Source organism: Neoarius graeffei, chromosome 11, assembly GCF_027579695.1.
Source record: "Neoarius graeffei isolate fNeoGra1 chromosome 11, fNeoGra1.pri, whole genome shotgun sequence".
NCBI classification, from domain to species: domain Eukaryota; kingdom Metazoa; phylum Chordata; class Actinopteri; order Siluriformes; family Ariidae; genus Neoarius; species Neoarius graeffei.
In genome coordinates this window covers 67188659-67214281 of record NC_083579.1, presented here as the reverse complement: position 1 = coordinate 67214281, position 25623 = coordinate 67188659, and the positions used below count along the sequence as shown (strand labels likewise).

The following is a 25623-nucleotide window of genomic DNA, read 5'->3' as shown; positions in this document are numbered from 1 at the left end:
CTTTGTGTTTGCCAATTTGGGAAAGTCTTCAGGAAAGAGGGCTTTGCAGTTTCCCATTAAGACAAGCTGCATTTGTTTTGCCTTATTAACCTTGTAAGAAAAAAAAAAATAATAAATGGATGAGGTGTCTTTTTAAATATTTATTTCTGAAAATAAGTGAACTACAATCACTGGCGGCGGCACGGTGGTGTAGTGGTTAGTGCTGTCACCTCACAGCAAGAAAGTCCTGGGTTCGAGCCCCGGGGCCGGCGAGGGCCTTTCTGTGTGGAGTTTGCATGTTCTCCGCGTGGGTTTCCTCCGGGTGCTCCGGTTTCCCCCACAGTCCAAAGACATGCAGGTTAGGCTAACTGGTGACTCTAAATTGACCGTAGGTGTGAATGGTTGTCTGTGTCTGTGTGTCAGCCCTGTGATGACCTGGCGACTTGTCCAGGGTGTACCCCGCCTTTCGCCCGTAGTCAGCTGGGATAGGCTCCAGCTTGCCTGCGACCCTGTAGAAGGATAAAGCGGCTAGAGATGAATGAGACAATCACTGGCAAATTTCTGTTGTACAAGAGGAATAAAACGGTTCAGGATTTGCTGTTATTTGAAAATAATCAACTTCAGGGTGGTCATTCATGACACCACCCTGTCATAGGTTATTTTCCTATAACAGCATACCCTATTGTGTTTTATTAGTTATTTAATAGGACATGATCTTGTAACCTCGCACATAAGATAAAGGTTTTTTCATAATTCTATCAAAATGTTATTTTATTTATTTTTACTTTTTTTTTGCAGAAATGTCTAATATAAATGTAGGTTACAGAAAGGGCAACAGTGATGACAACCTGTATATGCAAGGACCATAAATCATTTTCCAAAAAGAAAAAAAAAGTAACCAGTTTCAAAGATCTTGTATGCTTATATTTTTTCAGACACCTGTTTTACAGAGAGCCCAGGGTAAAAAAGATGAGCAGCGAAGCTTGAGAGCAGTATGGCAGGGATACAGCATATGTCACAGTCTTAGAGAAAATCAGCCAGAGGATCGAGCAGCCAAATGGATATTTGATGCACGGCCACAGTAGTGTTTCAGCAGGACTGCTGCAGGGGGCTAATGACATGTAACTGAAAAGGGCAAGAAGTCTTGTGGGAAAGTTTATGTTGTCTGAGTAAGGGGTCATTAAAGCTAGTAAAATTGCATTTGATCTGGCACATAAGAAGCAGTCGAGATCAGGCTCTTCGACTGAGGGAGACAAATATACACTTAACTGTCATATTAATTATTTAGGTAATAGGGCTGAATTATATATTATATTATATTATATTATATTATATTATATTATATTATATTATATTATATTATATTATATTATATTATATCAATTAAAACATGTTCCTAATTATGCATTGCTTCACTGTTTACATAAGACAGAATTCTTTAATTGCTTGCTTGTCTGTGGTGTCTTGAATTACACATGTTTGGACATGCAGAATAGCATCAGTGTGTATGTGTGTGTATGTGTGTGAGACTGATTGTGTTTTGTGTGTTTACTGTTTGAGGAAAATATACTGACGATGAACATAAATGATTAGTTCAAATCGTAGTCAGGACTTAAAATTATACTCTTTAGGATTCACTTTATTCTGTTGTAATTAACACGTGTATTGTCCATTATACATTTGCAGAAATGGATTGATGTAAAAACTGCAGGATTGAAATCTTACAGAGTATAATTTTATGCTATTCTGTTTATATATTAGCATCACTGTTAACAAGTAATCGAAATGTTGGACTGAATTCTATCAGTGACATGCATATGTTTATCGATAAATGTTTATAGAGTTTGCAGTTTGACCAATGACACATCACACTGTTTTTATGTAATGTGCATCAAAAGACAAAATTTGTTCTCTTCCCAATGCTCTCAAGCCCATCATAGACCAATGAAATTTTGCTGCCATTTTCCTTCAGAGAATTAGGGAAAAATACTCCCAGGAGACAGCAAACACAAACGTCCATCCCCCATTAGTCCACAAGCATAATGCTACCAGCCATCCCGTTTGAAGCAACCTTATTCCTTTTCCATTACAGTTTCTTCCCTAACCGTAGACTAGCTACATTTATTTTAGAACTGAAATCCATATGCCTGTTGGATCTCATTAGTTCTCTTCCCAAATGATACTGAGCAAGTATCATAATGTACTTACATACTGACATTATTTTTTATGATGCAATAAACATGTGTTGTGACCAGGGAACGTTTAGTCTAACCTCACATACATGTTTATTACTGGCTGAAGCATGTTTCAAAAGTGTCATCTCTGTATTGTGCCCGAACCAATTTGGAATTGCTCTCATCTTTGACAGCCCCTGCCATTCTTTCTTTTTTGTTTCTTGAACAAAGCATGGTTATTTGGCCTCCTAACTGATTTGACCTGCACGGCTACCCTGCAATTGATTTAATCAGAGGGGTCAGTGTTTCTTTAACGCTCTTCCTCTGGAGAAGTACGGGGCTGCCACTGAAAACATGCCTTTTTTTTATATTTTTGCTCCTTGTCACCAGATACGCATGAGATGCAGTGATCATTGCAGTTCTTTGCAAGCTTCTGTTGGCACCTTTTTGTTTTTCAATAAAATTAAAAAAAGGAAGTAATGCCACTTTCATAAGTCAAAAATAATTTTAAAAAATCTAAAAGAATAAAAAAACATATGCTCAGTGATGTAAGAGTGGAGACACTGCATCCTATGTGGGGTTTATCTGGGTTTGGTTCTTTTCTACTTACACTGTCTCTGTAGAGCCATTTCAATGTAATGTGCTGTTTCTTTGTGTCTTTGTTGTCTCTTTTTTTCCCCTGTTCCCCTCTCCCCCGGAGCAGCATCCTGTCCCGTACAGGCAGGAAGGAGAGCCAGGAAGCTTCCAATTTGGCCGTGCCCATGACCATGTGTCTTTTTCCTGTGCCATTCCCACTCACCCCATCTCTAAGACCACAAGTCAGTTCCATCAACCCTACAGTTACTCGCTCCCTCCTTTACAGCGTTCTGCGGGACGCCCCGGCCGACCGGGGGGGGGCCGCCCAGCAGAGTCGGGACGCTCAGCTCTCAGAGTACCCCTCTCTGGACTATCAGGGGCTTTATGCCACCCTCGTCACCTTGCTTGACCTGGTGCCCCTGCTGCAGCACGGTCAGCACGGTGAGTGATCCGTAATCAGGGTGCTCAACACTCTAACACGTCATTCAGTCCAGTGAAACAAAAATAAGTAAAGGACCGTAGTTGTACACTTCTGATATACATGCATAAACATATACAGTATATCAGAATTGTATTATAGTCTGATCAATCTATATATTGAAAATCTCTTCATGTTATTGATTCACAACATTTAAAGAATCACTGACCGATAGCTATGACTTACTGAACTTAATTCATCCCTTCAATATTCAGAGGTAGCTATTTTAAAAGATCGCGATCTGTTTTAGTGTCTTTGCGAGCAGATTAGGTTTTTGTATGGCATGAATAGTTTATCAAACTTTAGAGCCCATGTTACTACTCACGTGCTCTACACCCCACTGAACATTAACTGTCTCGCTCTGGTGGCTTTTACTGAAGCAAAGAATGATCCACACTTTCTATGTCTTTTATTAAAATAGCTGTAAAGTTTCTTTTTCTTTATAGATTGAATTTCAGAGATTTGCTGAATGTCTGGTGTCATACCCACATGTACACCCACATATATACACACCCACAATATTCTTTCTTCCAGTATTGTTTGATATAATCAATGCGAATAATTTCATATTACCTTGAACATGACCTGAAATTGTGTGAATCTAAATCGACATGTCGAGCAGGAGCCTGTTACATTAGTCTCTCTTTTTGTCTTTTTACTTTTCTCCTCTTCCCCTCATCAGATCTGGGGCAGGCAATATTTTACACGACAACTTGCCTTCTACCCTTTCTCAGCGATGATATTCTCAGCACTTTGCCCTATACTATGATCTCTACCTTAGCCACCTTTCCTCCCTTCCTGCACAAAGACATCATAGAATACCTGAGCACATCCTTCTTGCCTATGGCCATATGTGAGTATTATGCTGTTATTATTTATATAAAGGGCACTGCTATCAACCTTTAAATAAAATTTTATTATTATTATTATTATTATTATTATTATTATTATTATTATTATTATTATTAATTTAATTGTAGGGCCATCAGTAGTGCATATTTTGCATGTAGAATCAAGTAAAATGGAACATTCTTTCCCAAAGATCAACATGATGTTCCCACAGCCTGAATTCCCAGGATACTGTGACATTGAGAGTCAAACTGTACACATCTGTTTGTTATCCGAAATCATTTTAATGGGAGGTAACAACAGGCTATAAACATTCGTGTTATTCAGTCTTGCAGTCCTTTTTCATTTTCCCCCAGAAATGCTTTACATTAAGGTTCCACTGAGTGGTACTATTTAATTCATTAGAATGAGTAAACCATTTACTTCAGCATTATTGGACCTTAAGTGACATTAGCAGTTAAATAACTACCACTTATATTCATTTTTGCTAATTTATGTGGACTTACTTTTAATCCTGGACTGCATAAACATTAGCGAATGACATACAGTGGTGATTGAAAGTTTGTGAACCCTTTAGAATTTTCTGTATTTCTGCATAAATATGACCAAAAACATCATCAGATTTTCACACAAGTCCTAAAAGTAGAAAATAGAACCCAGTTAAACAAATGAGACAAAAATATTATACTTGGTCATTTATTTATTGAGGAAAATGATCCACAATCATATCTGTGAGTGGCAAAAGTATGTGAACCTTTGCTTTCGGTATCTGGTGTGACCCCTTTGTGCAGCAATAACTCCAACTAAACGTTTCCAGTAACTGTTGATCAGTGCTGCACACCGGCTTGGAGGAATTTTAGCCCATTCCTCTGTACAGAACAGCTTCAGCTCTGGGATGTTGGTGAGTTTCCTCACATGAACTGCTCGCTTCAGGTCCTTTCACAACATTTCGATTGGATTAAGGTCAGGACTTTGACTTGGCCATTCCAGAACATTAACTTTATTCTTCTTTAACCATTCTTTGGGAGAATGACTTGTGTGCTTAGGGTCGTTGTCTTGCTGTATGACCCACCTTCTCTTGAGATTCAGTTTATGGACAGATGTCCTGACATTTTCCTTTAGAATTCACTGGTATAATTCAGAATTCATTGTTCCATCAATGATGGCAAGCCGTCCTGGCCCAGATGCATCAAAACAGGCTCAAACCATGATACTACCATCACCATGTTTCCCAGATGGGATAAGGTTCTTATGCTGGAATGCAGTGTTTTCCTTTCTCCAAACATAACGCTTCTCATTTAAACCAAAAAGTTCTATTTTGGTCTCATCCGTCCACAAAACATTTTTCCAATAGCCTTCTGGCTTGTCCACATGATCTTTAGCAAACTGCAGATGATCAGCAATGTTCTTTTTGGAGAGCAGTGGCTTTCTCCTTGCAAACTTGCCATGCACACCATTGTTGTTCAGTGTTCTCCTGATGGTGGACTCATGAACATTAACATTAGCCAATGTGAGAGAGGCCTTCAGTTGCTTAGAAGTTACCCTGGGGTCTGACTATTGCACGCCTTGCTCTTGGAGTGATCTTTGTTGGTCGCCCACTCCTGGGGAGGGTAACAATGGTCTTGAATTTCCTCCATTTGTACACAATCTGTCTGCCTGTGAATTGGTGGAGTCCAAACTCTTTAGAGATGGTTTTGTAATCTTTTCCAGCCTGATGAGCATCAACAACAGTTTTTCTGAGGTCCTCAGAAATCTCCTTTGTTCATGCCATGATACACTTCCACAAACATGTGTTGTGACGATCAGACTTTGATAGATCCCTGTTCTTTAAATAAAACAGGGTGCCCACTCACACCTGATTGTCATCCCAATGATTGAAAACACCTGACTCTAATTTCACCTTCAAATTAACTGCTAATCCTAGAGTTTCACATACTTTTGCCACTCACAGATATGTAATATTGGGTCATTTTCCTTAATAAATAAATGACCAAGTATAATATTTTTGTCTCATTTGTTTAACTGGGTTCTCTTTATCTACCTTTAGGACTTGTGTGAAAATCTGATGTTTTTGGTCATATTTATGCAGAAATACAGAAAATTTTAAAGGCTTCACAAACTTTCAAGCGCCACTGTATTTTGTCAACAATTAAATATCAATTCAATTACTTTGTTACTTATATTGTTACTTATTTTCTTATTTGATGAAGCTCATGGCTTCTTAATGTTAACTCATGCAGTAAATATTGTTAGATAAGGGAACCTTAATGAAAACATTAACATTGATTTCTTTAAACTGATGCTTTTTGATTTTTAAAGTGGGTTCAACTCGGAGAGAAGGAGGGGTCCCTGCGTATGTCAATCTGTCTGCTTCCTCTATGCTAATGATTGCTATGCAGTATACCTCAAACCCAGGTAGATACATTTTCTGATTTGTTTAATGAATAATGACAAGAAAATAAACATTAGCTGATGAGCTGTTTTTTTTTCTTCTTTTTTTTATGTTAGTGTACCACTGTCAGCTTCTGGAGTGCTTGATGAAGTATAAGCAGGAAGTGTGGAAGGTAGTGTTTTTAGATCCTATTTTCTTTTGGGAATATTTCCATATTGGGTATTGCCTCTCAAAATGATTGTTTTACTGTTTTAGGACCTTCTGTATGTAATATCTTATGGACCATCCCAAGTAAAGCCTCCTGCTGTTCAAATGCTTTTCCATTACTGGCCTAATCTCAAGCCTCCAGGTGCAATTAGTGAGTACAGGGGCCTCCAGTACACAGGTAAGTCAGTGTTATTGGTCCACTGTTACCCCTTTTCCACCAAATCAGTTCCAGGGCTGGTTCAGAGCCAGTGCTGGTGCTGGTTCACAACTCGTTCAACTTGTGAGCCAGCTGAGAACCAGCTTGCTTTTCCATAGCTCGCGGTGCTAAGCGGAGCCACGTCATTACGTCGCTGTATACGTCAGTTACGTCGTTGTATATGTCATTACGTCGCTGTATACATCAGTTACGTCATTGTATACGTCATTACGTCACTGTATACGTCAGTTACGTCGCATAAACCTTGGCGCGAATATCGAAGCAAACGCTGACATAAGCGGTTCTTTCCTCTGGCCCAGCAGAGAGTTGGTGCTAGCCTGGAACCGGTTTTTCTGGCCCCAGAGCCAGTTCTTTGTCAGTGGAAACAGAAAACCTGGTTCCAAACTAAGCACTGGCCCCGAACCAGCCCTGGAACTGGTTTGGTGGAAAAGGGGCATGAGTTCTGCTTATATACTATATCCACTCACACTCATGATCTTAAGGCATTTGGATCTAGTGACTTGTGCTAAACTTTGTTTCTCAGACAAAATAAATAATGAAGTAAATGTCACGTGATATTTTTAATTCTAATTTATTAAGGAATGTTAAAAAAGTAAAATAGCCCATCTTTAAGAAGTAAAACAGGACTACTGGATAAAGCCTCTCTCATAGACCTAGCTAAGAGAACTTTTGTGAAGCTGTCATGAAGGTATTTAAAATATAATTAGTTTCAATTTGTTTAACACATTTTGGTCATGGCATACTTCTGTGAAGTGTTATTTCATAGCTTTGATGTCATCAGTGTGTTTCTAAAATGTGCCAAATAGTAAAAACAGAGAAAACCTTTCTATGAGTAGGTGAGCCCAAACATTTGACTGTCACGCTAAGATTTTTAATCACCAGAATTCCTGATTTCATGCTGTTTTTCTTATTCTTTTTTTATTATTTACAGTATTTTTTAAAATCACTGCATTAAAAGGTTCCTTTCTTTTTTCCTTTGCTCCTCTCCTTCACTTCTGCAGCCTGGAACCCCATTCACTGCCAACATATTGAGTGTCAGAATTCCATTAATAAGCCTGCAGTAAAGGTACAGAAGGAACTGGTTTACTAAAGTTGATCTCATTTGACTTTGCATGCAGTTATATGTATCTATTTTCTTGCAGTTTGCACTAATAGTTATTGCCTGTGAACGTGATGGAGAGTTGAGTGGACACGTGATTATATATGTTTTCACTGTGTTCTGTCAAAATGACAAAAATTGCTCCTTGCGTCTCCTCAGTGACGTAGATTCGGCCCCGGTGAGGAGCACTGATTGCGAAGTCCCATACAATCAAAACTCTCAGGCGAGATGGGGAGGGGGATTCCCTGCTGAGGCTGCGCGCAGTGTATTAGCGCGAGCATGTAGCCTATGGGAAATGAATAGTGTGTTGGATTAGCACTAATCCCATGTTTTGGAAAATCGAAAATGTTGTCTTGGGCCCCTCTGGGGAGTCACCAATCCATGTGCAAAGTATGGAATATGTGCGTCCAGCCCTGTCGATTTGCATAGCTGAACAGACAGAGAGACAGCCGGCTTTCCTTTAGTATAGTATAGATGTTCCACTACTATAAGGCCATCAAGCATGTGCACACACACACACACACACACACACGCACCTACACGCACACGTCCCTGATAATATCTGTAGCCATTTGTTCTTCTCCGTCACTATTGACTCTGCTTGCACACTGAAGTGAGAATGAAACAGGAATAGACATGCCCCGCATTTCAATTACTCAGAGGGGGCAGTGCATCCTGGGCTGGAGGTGGGAGAGCTTAATTGGAAGAGATGACCCGGTGCTGCCGGAGGATGAGGTGATCGCATGAGTAGAAGAGCTCTGTAAATTACTGGCCACTGTATTTAGAGCTGCAGCCCAACTACTGACCCTTGTCATTAAACAGAACAAGTACTTCAGGGCTTCAATATGGCAATGAATTTAATCCAAAATATTGCAGGGTGTATGTGCTTATGTGCATCTCAAATGATTTAGATAACATCAACAAATCATACTTTTAAGTGCATATCTGAAAATAAGCTCTATGGTAGACAAGTGCGCATCATACTGATGGTCTTTTCCTATAGCTAAGATTGTCTAATTTGTCTGACAGTTATTGTGATAATGTGGGTCTAGAGTCCAGTAAAATGCCTGTTGTATTTTTCCACTCAGATGTGCATTGACCCGACTCTTTCGGTTGCTCTGGGAGACAAACCTCCTCCTCTGTATATCTGTGAAGAATGCAGTCAGAGGATTGCAGGGTAGGCTTTATTTATTAGGTATACTCTAGATACACAGCAGTCTGTGAATGAGTGTTTGACCAGCCGTGGTGTTTGCTCACATGAGTAGTTACCATGGTTATATTATCCCCTCTTTGCCGAGAGACAGTAACATTATCATTGTTAATTAAACAGTTGTGGGTTTTATCTTGTTCATTAATCTTGCCTTCCATGTGACCTCATCTTATAAATGACCTGTAGCATTATGTAAAGAGATGCTAAAAGAGAAAAAAACATTGAGTCAGAGTAAGCAGGGTTGGTAGAGTGCTACCAGTTGCCAATATTGTTTTTTTTAGCCAATTTTGTATGAGGTATAAATGTTTCATGTGTGTTCTGATGCTTTTCCTTATTATTTGCATCTGCAGAGACCATGCAGAGTGGCTGGTTGATGTGCTCTTACCTCAAGGTCAGCATTATTATTTATTTTGTAGATATTTCATGTTGAATAATAACACACCAATACATGGACACAGTCATAGACACATAGTCAAACCACACATAGAGATTCTGGTTACACATGAATAATTCTAGCCTTGTAAGTGAGATGATAGACTATAAAATAAATTAATTTATGAACCTCCTGCTCATTTTGGATTATATAAATAATCCAAATATAAAGCTTTCACCAGACATTCAAGGATGTTACACATCTGGATTGAGCTATGATGGACCTACAGTACAATACAGTATAACATTCCAGATAGTCAGGATGTGCTCACTCAAATTTCTATTTCTGGCAAAGATAAGATAAGATAAGATAAGATAAACTTTATTCATCCCTCGGTGGGGAAATTTACATGTTCCAGCAGCTCACAGATGGAAAGAGTCAGGAATAGACAGTAACAAAAAAAGAGTGCAATAAAAGTGTAAAAAAATAAATAAATAAAAAAGTAAAAAGTAAAAACACGGGCCATGTATGTAATGTACACAACAAAATAAGAATGGAACTTAAAGCTAGACTGCCTTTCGATTTCATAAAATCGGTGACATTATGGCTACGTTCATACTGCAGGCTGAAGTGACTCAAATCCGATCTTTTCGCCCATATGTGACCTGTATCCGATCTTTTATTGACAATATGAACGACACAGATCCGATTTTTTCAAATCCGACCCAGGCCGTTTGGATATGTGGTCCTAATTCCGATCCCTATCCGCTCTTTTCATATGCGACTTCAGTCTGAACCGCCAGGTCGCATTCATCTGACTTACACGTCATCAACAAGCCACAAACGTCACTATTCTGCGCTGAAGTAGGCGGCGGGTCTCTCAAAAAAAGTTACAACAACATGGCGCATAATCACGGGCGCAGATAGAGGGGGGGACTCGTCCCACCCAGATTTAAATTCACCTCGTTCGGTCCCCCCCCCCCCCCCCCCCCACTTATAGGGAGGAAAAAACATCTATGCTGTCTTTCTTTGTATAAGGCAAACCTCACGGAAAAATCAAAAGACTAATTACCATTCGGTTTATTGAGGTGCACAGCAGTGTATACATAGTTGCAACAACTCACATAAAACAAAGACTGATATTCGGTTGGTTGAGCTGCGCAGACTGCACAGGTTGCGAGCTCGAGCTTGGTTGCTATGGTTACTAACAACAAGTTTGACAGGCATATCGGGGTTGGGGTTGGTTTGCTGGCAGCTTTGTCCCCCCCCCCAGTTTTTGTCCCTCCCAGTTCAAAAAACGTATCTGCGCCCCTGCGCATGACATCAATGCGAGGGACGCTTCGGGCTGTGAAGGTTCTGAATCTTCTCAATGGAAGGACGCAGAGGTTAGGGAGCTGATTTCCATTTGGGGGGATACAGCTATTCAAGCTAGATTGGATGGGTCATACCGCAACCGGGCGGTTTTACTTCCGTAAACACTGGCCATGCTCACTGCGTGTGACGTCGTCGTATCCTGCAATGCGCATGGGGAACACTTTTAGGTCGCTTTTCGTTCATACTGAGGATCACATACAAGTCGCATATATTTGTTAATGTGAACGACCTCTTAGTTCCCTCTGAAATGTGGTCATTGTGATATATGTATATTTCTGTAATATCTCACAAAATATCAGGCCATTCTGTGGCTGGGAAGTTATTTAATTTGAGGGGATTCCCTAGCAAATAACATGCATGAAATCGTTTGCTTCGCGCAGTCAAGCAGACAGAGGAAGTCTGTGTGCACATGTGCAGGTTTATCTTCTTCTTCTTTTGGTTTTACAGCAGCTGGCATCCACAGTGTTGCATTACTGCCATCTACAGGTTTACCTTGACCGTGCACTGACAGTTCCATCATTCTGTCGCTAAACGAACAGCTGATCACACCGAGGTGCTCGCCGACCGCCGATATTTATTAGTTTGGTCCTGCATTTCCTTTCCTTCTCAACATAACGTCTTTTCTTCTCGCTTTCCTTTACTGTAGTCGGTCGTTCACGTTTCATTCGCACACTCACGCCCGCCATTGTTCTCTCCTGCTTCAAATTTGTATCCCACAATACCTTGCACAAACGGGGAAAGCCCACCATGTGATGCATGATGTAGTATCTTGAATTGTGTCATGGTGAAGCAGAAAAAAATAATGGAGAATTTAGGGCCACATAGCCCTAAATTCATAAATTGTTCTATTTTTAAAAAACTAATAAAATTGGAAGTCTGTGATTCGAATTCAGTAGCTTTTGGTCCACTAAACAAAAATAATTGGGTGTCGGTGAAAATTATTTTTATGACCTAAACTTGAAAAATCTGAAAGGCAGTCTAGCTTTAAATAAGAGTAGTACTTCACCTGAAGTAGCAATATTGCACTAATAAAATACTGGTAATAGAAATAGAAATAGAAATATTGCACCAGATAGTGAATGTTAGGTGACATTAATAACAATATTCTGTGTTTCACTCAAACAGCTGAAATATCTGCTATATGTCAGAAGAAGGTAAGTTCTTCATAAATATTATTTGATGTCTCTTGTTGTGTTGTGCTTGGAGGAATGTAGCCATGTCACTGGGACATCATGTCTTTCAGCATGGGAATAGCCCTTTCATTATGCAGATGTATGTTATTCCAAATAGAATTACAATATTTTGTCTTATATTTTCCTTTTCACTTATGTATTTTTTATACAGAATGCACCCTGACAGTTTTCTTCAGGTTACACATGCTGTATTTAGACTGGCTCTCATTGCATCTGTGACTATTCTTGTGTCTGCATGGTGGTTGCCATGGTAGTCAGGATCTCATCTGTAATAGATATAATCAGCTCACGTTCGTACATCTGCATGCATGTTGTTGCCTCATGTGAAGTCTAACATGCTCTATCAGCCTGTAGATATGTAGCAATGTTACATAGAAATGGTTGAAAATTAATGTCTAAATGTTACTCTTCAATCATTTTAGATAGTAAAATCATTAGAATTGAATATACCCTCCCATTGTGAATTGAATCCTTTAAACGCATCATTATTTTTCTTATTATTCATTTATTCATTTTAAAGTCTACTATTTGGTAACTTTTATGAATTATTCAGTAAGTCCAATGAAAGTATTAGGAAAAGAAATGTAGGTACAAGAGTGATGAATATAAGTCTGGATCAACCGACAAGTCCTTGAGGCTCAAATATATTAATGCTTATTCAATATGGTGATTTTACAATCTCATCTCATCTCATTATCTGTAGCCGCTGTATCCTGTTCTACAGGGTCGCAGGCAAGCTGGAGCCTATCCCAGCTGACTACGGGCGAAAGGCGGGGTACACCCTGGACAAGTCGCCAGGTCATCACAGGGCTGACACATAGACACAGACAACCATTCACACTCACATTCACACCTACGGTCAATTTAGAGTCACCAGTTAACCTAACCTGCATGTCTTTGGACTGTGGGGGAAACCGGAGCACCCGGAGGAAACCCACGTGGGCACGGGGAGAACATGCAAACTCCGCACAGAAAGGCCCTCGCCGGCCACGGGGCTCGAACCTGGACCTTCTTGCTGTGAGGCGACAGTGCTAACCACTACACCACCGTGCCGCCCTGATTTTACAGTACATTTATCAAATCATGATGGAATTGTATGAAAGTATACAGTGGTGCTTGAAAACTTGTGCAGAAGTTTCTGTATTTCTGGATAAATATGACCTAAAACAGTCCTAAAAGTAGATAAAGAAACCCAATTAAACAACCGAGATAAAAATATTATTGTTGGTTATTTGAGGAAAATGATCCAATATTACATATCTATGAATGGCAAAAGTATGTGAAGCTCTAGGATTAGCAGTTAATTTGAAGGTAAAATTAGAGTCCGGTGTTTTAAATCAATGGGGTCAATCAGGTGTGAGTTGGCGTTCTGTTTTATTTAAAGAACAGGGATCTATCAAAATCTGATCTTCACATCACATGTTTATGGAAGTGGATATTTGCATAAACAAAGGTGATTTCTGAAGGTTGTTCAGCAAGAGTTGTTGATGCTCATCAGGCTGGAAAAGGTTACAAGACCATCTCCAAATAGTTTGGACTCCACCAATCCACAATCAGACAGATGGAGGAAAGTCAAGACCATTGTTATCCTCTCCAAAAGTTGTCATCATCGTCACTGCCGAACCCGATCCGGGCGTGAGGCGAACTATGGTGGGGTTTATATTAGACCGTATCAGCGGATCATCAGATTAACGTTTTTAAAACGATTAGCGTGCACACAGCAACGCCAATACACGATTAGTGTGCACACAGCAACGCCAATACACGGATACGCTCGGCTCCGCAGGCATCCTGCGCTCCAAATCACTCCGCCCTGAACAGCGAGTGCCCTCTGGAGGGTGCGCACTCCGGCCCTGCGCAGCTCACAGAGCGCGTGAGTGAAGCGCACGAGCAGTGATTCGGGACTGAGCCGCTGTGTGTGTGATCCCAGTGCATATTGGGCATGCGCGTCACTTACCACTTGCAAGTGGAAGGATGGCAAGCCTAAAGACAATCATAACTACACAATGGGCAGTATTTGCATCAGTATTTGCAGTATTTTCATACTTTTATACTCTTTAATGAAAGGTGATACAAGGCGGAAGTCTGCGCCGTTTTTCAGCAGTCGCGTCACATGACCAACGCCAGCGAATCAGGAAGGTGGATGTCACAGTGACGTTGTCCAATGACGATGCCAGCTAGAGCTCAGCACAGCGTATCCGCGTATCCGCGTATTCTCAATGTTTACACAGCACCGGACCAGACACGATCTGGATTGAATACGTGGACGCTGGCGGATTCCTGTTTCCCGGCGTTTCCCGGCGTTTTAATGTAAACGGACAGTGCATCCGCGAAGAAAACGACACAGATACGGTCTAATGTAAACTTGGCCTATGTGTCAGCCCTGTGATGACCTGGCGACTGGTCCAGGGTGTACTTGGCCAGAACTGCAGCAGTAGGGTGGCCAGTTCCTTTCTGCACATTTACACCTATGAGCAGTTTAGAGTGGCCAGTTAACCTAACTGCATGTCTTTGGACTGTGGGGGAAACTGGAGCACCTGGAGGAAACCCACACAGACACGGGGAGAACATGCAAACTCCACACAGAAAGGCCCCTGTCGGCCACTGGGCTCAAACCCAGAACCTTCTTGCTGTGAGGCAACAGTGCTAAACACTACACCACTATACCGCCCTATACCAGTAAATTCTAAAGGAAAATGTCAGGACATATGTCTGTGAACTGAATCTCAAGATAAAGTGGGTCATGCGGACAATGACCCTAAGCACGCAAATAGTGCTACCAAAGAACAGTTAAAGAAGAATGCAGTTAATGTTTTGGAACAGCCAAGTCAAAGTTCCGACCATAATCCAATAGAAATGTTGTACGAGCAGTTCATGTGACTAAAACCAACAACATCCTAGAGTTAAAGCTTCTGTTCAGAGGAATGGGCAAAAATTCCTCCAAGCTGATGTGCAGAGCTGATCAACAGTTACAGGAAACATCTCATCTCATCTCATTATCTCTAGCCGCTTTATCCCTCTACAGGGTCGCAGGCAAGCTGGAGCCTATCCCAGCTGACTACGGGCGAAAGGCGGGGTACACCCTGGACAAGTCGCCAGGTCATCACAGGGCTGACACATAGACACAGACAACCATTCACACTCACATTCACACCTACGGTCAATTTAGAGTCACCAGTTAACCTAACCTGCATGTCTTTGGACTGTGGGGGAAACCGGAGCACCCGGAGGAAACCCACGCGGACACGGGGAGAACATGCAAACTCCGCACAGAAAGGCCCTCGCCGACCCCGGGGCTCGAACCCAGGACCTTCTTGCTGTGAGGCGACAGCGCTAACCACTGCACCACCGTGCCGCCAGTTACAGGAAACATTTTGCAGTTATTGCTGCACAAGGGGGTCACACCAAATACTGAAAGCAAAGGTTGGCATACTTTTGCCACTTACTGATATGCACTATTGGATCATTTTCCTCAATAAATAAATGACCAAGTATAATATTTTTGTCTCAGTTGTTTAATTAGGTTCTCTTTATCTACTCTTAGGACTCATGTGAAAATCTGATGATGTTTTAGGTCATAAAGAAAATTCTAAAAGCTTCACAAACTTTCGAACCTGTCAGTGTCAGATTCTGTTGATTAAAAATTTATGTTTCAACACAATAAGCCCTTGAACAATTCATTCATAGTCTTTTCAAAACTGTCCCTGTTTACATACAACATACTCGACTTGTTCCTATGCGAACAAGAAGGCCATGATGGTATGTGTCCTGGAAAAACTCCATGTTGTGTTTTCACAGTGAACCAGCAAGCAGTGGGTGATAATCTCAGGTACACTGCCTGAAATAGTCACATAGCATTTTCATATGAGACAGCTGTCCTGAAGCTTACAGTGCTTTGCTCATTTTTAATCCACAATCTTTTAAATAGGCTTTGTCATTGTATAATGCAAAGTGTTCTTTTTGACTATTACATGTACTGGGCCAAGTTTCTCATTTAGATTAGTGTGTTGCTTAGAATGCATCTCATTTATAGAATAGAATAGAATAGAATAGAATAGAATGCCTTTATTATCACTATACACATGTACAATGAGATTAAAGCATCTCCAATAACAGTGCAAACAGCATGTAACTTGTTTCCATGTACACCTTTTAAGAACCAGCTGTAATAATAATAATAATGGCAGCACAGTGGTGTAGTGGTTAGCACTTTCGCCTCACAGCAAGAAGGTCCTGGGTTCGAGCCCAGCAGCCAGCGAGGGCCTTTCTGTGTGGAGTTTGCATGTTCTCCCCGTGTCTGCGTGGGTTTCCTCCGGGTGCTCCGGTTTCCTCCACAGTCCAAAGACATGCAGGTTAGGTTAACTGGTGGCTCTAAATTGACCGTAGGTGTGAATGTGAGTGTGAATGGTTGTTTGTCTCTCTGTGTCAGCCCTGCGATAACCTGGCGACTTGTCCAGGGTGTACCCCGCCTCTCGCCCATAGTCAGCTGGGATAGGCTCCAGCTTGCCTGTGACCCTGTAGAACAGGATAAGTGGCTACAGATAATGGATGGATGGCTATATCATGGAGATGGCATGTCCGAATGAATTCAACAAGAACGAAAAACGAAAAGATAAGAAAATACCAACAGCTATGTTTTGAATTATAAGAAAGACGAGAACAATTTAAAGATACAGTAATCCCTGTGATAGAATGTGAGTGTGAATGGTTGTCTGTGTCTATGTGTCAGCCCTGTGATGACTTGGCGACTTGTCCAGGGTGTACCCCGCCTTTCGCCCGTAGTCAGCTGGGATAGGCTCCAGCTTGCCTGCGACCCTGTAGAAGGATAAAGCGGCTAGAGATAATGAGATGAGATGAGATAATCCCTGTGATAATAGGGTGTTTAGGAGGAGGAATAAAACAACTGAAAGATGATATTAAAGAACTGGTTCATGAAGATGATGTCATAGAAAAACTGCAATGAAATACAAAAGACAGTAATATGGGAAAGTGAAACGATAATTAGAAAGATGACATCCAGCCTGATCAGGTGAAAATATTTGAGTTTTGTACATGGCTACCAAATCTTGCTAGCCATTGGCCTTTCCCTAATTATCCCCCCCCCCTTTTTTTTAGGGAAAGAGCATTGGCCAAATGAACAATAGCTTTGTAGACATTAGATTATACTTTTTATTTTGATCATTGATATTATTTACTGGTGGCACGGTGGTGTAGTGGTTAGCGCTGTCACCTCACAGCAAGAAGGTCCGGGTTCGAGCCCCGTGGCCGGCGAGGGCCTTTCTGTGCGGAGTTTGCATGTTCTCCCCGTGTCCGCGTGGGTTTCCTCCGGGTGCTCCGGTTTCCCCCACAGTCCAAAGACATGCAGGTTAGGTTAACTGGTGACTCTAAATTGACCGTAGGTGTGAATGTGAGTGTGAATGGTTGTCTGTGTCTATGTGTCAGCCCTGTGATGACCTGGCGACTTGTCCAGGGTGTACCCTGCCTTTCGCCCGTAGTCAGCTGGGATAGGCTCCAGCCTGCCTGCGACCCTGTAGAACAGGATAAAGCGGCTACAGATAATGAGATGAGATATTATTTACTATTGTACATTTGGTTAATTAAAAAATAGCATTTATATCAGTACAAATAATCATAAACAATTTAATTAATAAGCATCCCTGGCACTACTATACTATAATGCTGGATTTGAGTTCTGCCTATCCTGGAGAAGTAGGATTTCATGTGTCCTTACAATACGAACGTCTCACATACGGTTAATCAATTCGATCCCCAAGCAGTTGTGCCAAAACCTTATTATTAAGGGTGTCTGCAAAGCAGTTTGCTGCAGTCACTTGCTTTTACTATTTGTACTGCCATTGCTGTTTTGCTGTAACAGATGGAACCAGTAAACGAGAATATCAGTAATATAATACTTAATACTAATAATACTTATCATACTTAATGTTAATATCACATAATAACATTGTATATCAGGCATGTGCCTGTTAGGGAATGATCAGAATAAACCTATCCTGTCCTTCACCATGCTTTTTATTTTTAGCCAAATGAAACACTGTGGGAATACATCTCCCTATATTCCTTGGGTCCCTGCATATGCACGGCTTGTAATAACTGCGTTTCTGTTATGTGACATGGATGGATGTTATTGATTTCTCTTCCTCTTGCCACTTCCTTCTGTCACTCTGTCTCTGCCTGCCTTTGATTTACGTACTCTCTCTCTCTCTCTCTCGCTCATTCCCTGTTTCTGTCCAACAGAACTGCAGCTCTCATGTGAGACGGGCTGTTGTCACCTGCTTCTCGGCCGGCTGCTGTGGTCGGCATGGCAACCGGCCTGTGCGCTACTGCAAGCGTTGCCATGTCAACCATCACAGCAGTGAGGTGGGTGCTTCAGCAGAGACTCATCTGTACCAGACATCTCCCCCTCCCATCAACACGCGTGAGTGCGGAGCCGAGGAGCTCGTCTGTACTGTGGAGTCTGTCATCAGGTACCCACACTGCCTGCACTGACCAGCACTGAGCCTGAAACTCTATGACGCATATAGGACTTACACAATAACACACTTTCACGTGATCCAGCAATACTACAGTTTGAAGTACTTCTATTTAAACATTTACACAGTCCTGGATTTCTAATACTGGCTACATTATTGCTGGGTAATGGAATAAATCACAGATAGTTTTCATTTCTGATATATAGTACTTCGCCAAATCAATAGCATATAAAGAGTTATAAAATATTTCTGCAGTTTATCAATTTATTTATCAGTTCAAGCACAACACTGAGACTTCATACCCCCGGTTTTTGAAGTAGAGCATTTCTTATTATTGGACAGTGAAAACAGACATTTTGACAGCATTTTGCTGTTGTATCCTTCATTGCATCATTAGGTCTTGTCTGTCATTTGTCTCACAATGTGTTAGCCTGCTGAAAGAGGCAGAGATCCATGCAGAACAGCGGGAGTTTGAGATGAACCGTCGGCGTCAGATGGGCCTCTCCACCTCCCACCATTCTCTGGACAACCTGGAATTTGACAACAAAGAAGATGACCAGCATGATCAGAGGCTGCTCAGTCAGTTTGGCATCTGGCTCTTGGTAAGGGGTATATCCACGTTGATGTGTGTGTGTGTGTGTGTGTGTGAGTACGCATCTGTGTTTTTTTTTTTTCTGTTGGATTCTATGTGGAAAAAATTATATTTGAAATAGGTGTCAGACTGAAAACTTATTTTTGTTGTATAATAATACCATCATTACCAGTAATACTTCACTAAGGCAATAACTACTGATTACCAAAATACCAAACTTGTACATTTCACAACCATATTATCACTATTTCCTTTCCTAAAGCAGTCACGTGACAAATACCATATTCATACAGCTAATGCACTACTACGGCTGTACTAACAAATTACAAGCTCATCCTTTTAACTTCCATTTCCATCCAACTCTCCATCCTTCCATTCCCTTAACTCTGCTCCAGGTGAGCCTGTGTACCCCCAGTGAGAACACACCCACAGAGAGCATTGCCCGTCTGGTTAGCATGGTCTTCCAGTGGTTCCACTCCACTGCCTACATGATGGACGATGAAGTGGGCAGTCTAGTGGAGAAGCTCAAGCCACAGTTTGTAACAAAGTGGCTTAAGACTGTCTGTGATGTGCGTTTCGATGTCATGGTTATGTGCCTATTGCCCAAGCCAGTGGAGTTTGCCAGGGTAAGAAGAGGTTCTGAAATTTGCCTCTCTAAGTTGCTTATATGGATTTAGGCTCCTTTCAGACTGTGTGTGCGTATGTGTGTGTTTACAGGTGGGCGGCTACTGGGATAAATCATGCAGTATGGTTTCACAGCTGAAGGAGGGCTTGAACCGTATCCTGTGCTTAATCCCCTATAACGTGATCAGCCAGCCACTTTGGGAATGTTTTATGCCTGAATGGCTGGAGGCCATACGAACTGAAGTGCCTGACAACCAACTGAAGGAGTTCCGTGAAGTCCTTAGGTATAGCGATGACTACCAATATGGATTCTTTGGTTTATTCATAATAGAACACTTGATATTATAACATTTTTGCAATTACAGTTAACCTTTACTGGGGCGGCACGGTGGTGTAGTGGTTAGCACTGTCGCCTCACAACAAGAAGGTTCTGGGTTTGAGCCCAGTGGCCGACGGGGGCCTTTCTGTGTGGAGTTTGCATGTTTTGTGTGGGTTTCCTCCGGGTGCTCCGGTTTCCCCCACCATCCAAAGTGAATGTCCAGGGGAACTGGCCAGTCGGTTAACTGGCTACTCTAAATTGTCCATAGGTGTGAATGGTTGTTTCCCAAGCCCAGAATTGGGAGGGTTGCAGCAGGAAGAGCATCCGGTGTAAAACTATGTTCCAATTAATATGACGTGGCTCAATAGGGTCCACATGGACCTTGACCTAGCAACAGTGCTGGAGGAGATGATGATGACAGCTAAACTTTACTGACATTTGGTAAAAATAACACTGAACACATGGTTTTGGATCTGTTTCAGCAACAAAGCTACCACTGCACATTTTTGTTTTTGATAATAATAATAATAATAATAATGACAACCATATTTTCTGAAAAAAAACTTAACAGCATAAATTAAATGACATAAAAACAAGTCAGCCGCACTGTATTTTACACTTTCTTTTCGCTCCAAATACACTTGGACCCAGAGGCCTGAAGCTCTTGTTCAGGGTTGTTAGGAGCTGAGTGACTTCTGTGGTGGGCTCAGGAACAATCTGAAAACACTTGATAGGATAGAATATATGATAAAAAGGGGAAAATTTCTGCATTATATATGTATAAAGTCATCTATTTTCAATTGTGATTAAAACTCAGGTGTTGTGATGCATGGCTTCAAGAAACCCCAGAGGTACCCTCACCTAGCTTGTCTTGGTAACCATGGCAACACACTCACCAACTAGGTGCCATGATCTTCATCACAAATAAGGTCAAACATGGAACCCCCTTTGGCTGTGTGGAATTATTTCTGTACTGAACAGCCTTATAGAGGTCACTATTAATGAGAAGACAGCAGTTTGTGTGCCTTTAGCTAAGTCTCCTGTCCTCGTTTGTCTCCTGTATGAAAAATCCTCTATGAGTTTACGTTCTGGATTAATTAAGTCTCTTCATTTGACCTAATAAGACTAAATGTTTCTTGTATTGCTTTGGCTTTTATTGTGAAGCAAGTGTGGTCATATTGTTCCCTCTCACCTCTTTGTCTCTCCTTCTTCCTACAGCAAGATGTTTGATATAGAATTATGTCCACTGCCGTTCTCCATGGAGGAGATGTTCGGTTTCATAAGTTGCAGATTTACTGGATATCCTGCATCTGTACAAGAACAAGCCTTACTATGGCTACATGTGAGTATATAGTATATATACATGGATGTGAGAATACTACATAGACCCAGAACAATCATACATAGTCCCTGAGATAGGCACAGTAACAATGCCTTGACCTTGATTCTCTTTTCTTGTCAACTTTAAGAACTAAGTTTTTGCATGCCAATGTGTCTATTTTGGGAGGATTATGGGAAAAAAAATATAAAGGCATGGCACATGCCGAGTATGGATCTGGGTCAGTGGTATCGTGAGACAAACACAGTGAGCCAGAGCTCGCAGATTTGAGTCTTTGATGTCACATTTTTAGCTAGTGACTGTTCCTGGTGCATCCTAATTGGTGTCAGCAAAGAGCCTTATCTTTACATCCATGAAACTTCACGGTCATTTCATTTAAGAAGTATGAACATTTCTACATTTGCGGACATCCGTGTCAGAAATTGCAATGATGTCATCTCTAAACCTAGAACATTACGCTGACATTCATTGACATAGCTTTTAAAAGGTGTTGCATCATAACACTTGCAGTAATTTTTTATACAAATCCATTTGTGCATGCTATATTTGTGATGGTTGAACTATGTCCCTCAGATTATGTTGTTATAGTAAATATTTTATGACCCAATGTGTGCAGGTGCTATCCGAGCTGGACATTGTTGTGCCCCTGCACCTCTTGATTGGAATGTTCTCAGATGGTGTGAACTCTGTAAAGGAGCTAGCCAATCAAAGGAAGACTCGCGGCACAGATCTGACAGGAAATACTGGGGCCAGAAGGGTATGACTGACATTTGTCAACTTGATTGGCTTCTGTATAATCTAAATAATACATTAAGTAATAATCAACACTAGCAGTGTGCAGGTTCTTGTGCAATATGCAGAGCCTGCTCAATTATTGGGTGCAGTATTAAAGGGAGGCTGGTTGTCATGACAACAAGGCGAAGACTAAATATAGTCTCTTTAAAGAGGCTTGATTATTGGCAAAAAAGTGATACATCCAAACACCACTGGATTACTGGATGGAAAAGGGAAAATAGTCTCATCTCATCTCATTATCTGTAGCCGCTTTATCCTTCTACAGGGTCGCAGGCAAGCTGGAGCCTATCCCAGCTGACTACGGGCGAAAGGCGGGGTACACCCTGGACAAATCGCCAGGTCATCACAGGGCTGACACATAGACACAGACAACCATTCACACTCACATTCACACCTACGGTCAATTTAGAGTCACCAGTTAACCTAACCTGCATGTCTTTGGACTGTGGGGGAAACCGGAGCACCCGGAGGAAACCCACGCGGACAACATGCAAACTCCGCACAGAAAGGCCCTCGCCGGCCCCGGGGCTCGAACCCAGGACCTTCTTGCTGTGAGGCGACAGCGCTAACCACTACACCACCGTGCCGCCCCAGGGAAAATAATGTTTTCAGAAAATATTTTACTAGTGTATTTTGAAAGACAACTTGAAGCTCAGCTTAGATGCATGAAAACTCTTTTTTTTTTTCAGTGATTTTGATGTGCTTGTTTGTATGTAGGTGAGTGTGGTGTCAGACCCTGGTAGAAGGGGGCATAACAACACCCTAAGTCCTTTTCCCAGTCCGTTCCGAAGCCCATTCCGTAGCCCCTTGCGCTGCAGTCCCTTTAAGAACCTGGGCCATGCCACCGGTAACTGTGCTCTAGACTTGGACTGTGATGATGATGATATGAACCTGGGCTGCTTCATCCTCATGTTTGACCTCATTCTCAAACAGGTGATCAATATAACAGGACCACAAACGTCACTGTTTTTCACAAAGTCTGTTTTCTAAAGAAATCTAGATTATTTCAATGTTTCCACGTTTGTGCAGATGGAGCTTCAGGATGATGGAGTGACTCTGGGATTGGAAGGTAGCCTGGGAAGAGACATTGTAGGGATCATTAACAGTGTGTTCCAGGCTCCCTGGGGTGGCTTACACACCTGCCAGAAGGACGAGAAGGCTATGGAGTGCAGCCTGTGCCAGTCCAGCATCCTCTGCTACCAACTGGGCTGTGAGCTCCTCCAGAGACTCACACCTCCTGAGGAGATACGCCTGGTGGTGTGATAGCATACTCAGAGACATACACACTTACACAGACACACATCAATAAGCATCATAGGAGAAAGCCTGAAAGCAGTAAATAGTAATAAAGTAGTAATTTGTGCTTTTTCTAACAGGAGAGTACAGACAGTCTTGAGGAAAGTCTGGTCTTTCCCACATCTGAACCTTGCCTTAAGCCAGAGAATGGCACAGAAGAAGGGACCAACCAGGACAACCCTGACAACCAGAGCGATTCTGCTGATAATCAACGTACGTGTACATGACGGCTATCAGAAAAAATTACACAAAATGGAGCAGTCAGCAATATTAGATCACATCTGATGTGATGCTTTATACAGACAGCAACCCTGCCGTGTACCCTGAGACTCACGTCATTTGATTCTTCGTCATTTTGAGAAGCTCATTATGATTCCATCTCATCTCATCTCATCTCATCTCATCTCATCTCATTCTCTCTAGCCGCTTTATCCTTCTACAGGGTCGCAGGCAAGCTGGAGCCTATCCCAGCTGACTACGGGCGAAAGGCGGGGTACACCCTGGACAAGTCACCAGGTCATCACAGGGCTGACACAGACAACCATTCACACTCACATTCACACCTACGGTCAATTTAGAGTCACCAGTTAACCTAACCTGCATGTCTTTGGACTGTGGGGGAAACCGGAGCACCCGGAGGAAACCCACGCGGACACGGGGAGAACATGCAAACTCCACACAGAAAGGCCCTCGCCGGCCCCGGGGCTCGAACCCAGAACCTTCTTGCTGTGAGGCGACAGCGCTAACCACTACACCACCGTGCCGCCCATATTATGATTCCATGTTGTATTCATTTTTTTCCTCTTTACCACAGCTTTAAAGAATAACACTGAAAGGAAATTCTCATATCAGCAGCTTCCAGCTTCTCTCAGGCTTATTTATACCATACTTCAGGTAAACATCACATTCTGCTGTATTACACACTGCACATGAGGCATTTTGTTTACTTTCTGAATTCAGATAAGTATTGCTTTCCCACTGTACTGTAGGAGATGGCTAAGTCTGAGGAGCCAGACATCCTCTACAACATGTTGAACTGTGTAAGGATCCTGTGTCTGCATGGGGAGTGTCTGTATCTCGCCCGCAAAGACCACCCTCAGTTTCTGTCCTACATCCAAGAGAAGATGCTTATTCCCAGGTAGTAATAGCCTAAGCAATATTTTACCTTGTGTGTAATGGGTATTATATTTACCCTATTTTTAAGAAAATGGTTTGATATAACAACTATAACCATAAATCTGCACTATGAAAAATAGGAAAATGGACCATGATAGAAAACAAAGATGTGTTCCAGTCATTGTGTATGTGTGTGATGCAATATCTGCTCTGGTGCCCAGCCTGTGGTCCATGCTGAAGTCTGAGTTCTGCCAGCTGGCCTCTCTAGCAGTGCCTCAGCTGCTCCATGCTCTCTCGCTGTCCCTTGGTGCTGATATTTTCTGGAAATTGGTGGACAACAGTTTCAACAACAAGGACTGGAAGATTCGCTTTGAAGCAGGTCAGATGCATTTGCATGTCTGGTCTTGCTCTTTTCATGTTGGCTGACTTGAAACTGTGGTATTGTGGCACTGATCCTAGTATGAAAAAATGAGATCAATATGTCAGTATACAAGACATAGGTGTGCTTTTTTTCGTAAAACCATGTTTTGATGTTCCTTTTTGCACACTGCCTCACAGATCTTCATCTTACTAATCTATGACTGTGTGCGCACTTGTGTGCATGCGTACGTGCATGTGTGTGTGTGTGTGTACGTGCATGCATGTGTGTGTGTGTGTGTGAGAGAGTTTGTGTGAGCATATTCTCTATTGGTTGCTATGGTTACCAGGCTGTCTCCAAGAGCATTGAGGAACTGTGGGATTAAAGGGGCCTCTTATGATGATTTGCAGAGAGAAGCTGTGACCTTGTAGGGGAAGTGAGAGGATGTTCGACTCGATCATTACAGAATGAGAATATGTTTTCGATAGATTTAATGAAGTTGAAACAGAGTATACAATCTACACCAATATGAAATCTCCTCACTTTTATCTTCGGGGGTTGTACAAGTCAAA

The 25623-nt window shown here is 41.8% G+C and overlaps 1 protein-coding gene across 1 annotated transcript in view; it reads left to right on the top strand.

The window, feature by feature from the left end:
* LOC132893966 (protein unc-79 homolog) overlaps positions 1 to 25623 on the top strand; it is a 72995-nt gene that overhangs the window by 6404 nt on the left and 40968 nt on the right. Inside the window, exons 3-23 of the mRNA XM_060933147.1 lie at positions 2857 to 3170; positions 3890 to 4060; positions 6376 to 6471; positions 6565 to 6620; positions 6704 to 6833; positions 7874 to 7938; positions 9060 to 9148; positions 9532 to 9572; positions 12054 to 12082; positions 18377 to 18606; positions 19043 to 19214; positions 19600 to 19830; positions 19922 to 20112; positions 21366 to 21489; positions 22103 to 22243; positions 22999 to 23214; positions 23311 to 23535; positions 23658 to 23790; positions 24392 to 24471; positions 24567 to 24715; positions 24915 to 25072. Coding sequence (XP_060789130.1) covers positions 2857 to 3170; positions 3890 to 4060; positions 6376 to 6471; positions 6565 to 6620; positions 6704 to 6833; positions 7874 to 7938; positions 9060 to 9148; positions 9532 to 9572; positions 12054 to 12082; positions 18377 to 18606; positions 19043 to 19214; positions 19600 to 19830; positions 19922 to 20112; positions 21366 to 21489; positions 22103 to 22243; positions 22999 to 23214; positions 23311 to 23535; positions 23658 to 23790; positions 24392 to 24471; positions 24567 to 24715; positions 24915 to 25072 — 3041 coding nt within the window. The remainder of the gene's footprint in view (positions 1 to 2856; positions 3171 to 3889; positions 4061 to 6375; positions 6472 to 6564; positions 6621 to 6703; positions 6834 to 7873; positions 7939 to 9059; positions 9149 to 9531; positions 9573 to 12053; positions 12083 to 18376; positions 18607 to 19042; positions 19215 to 19599; positions 19831 to 19921; positions 20113 to 21365; positions 21490 to 22102; positions 22244 to 22998; positions 23215 to 23310; positions 23536 to 23657; positions 23791 to 24391; positions 24472 to 24566; positions 24716 to 24914; positions 25073 to 25623) is intronic.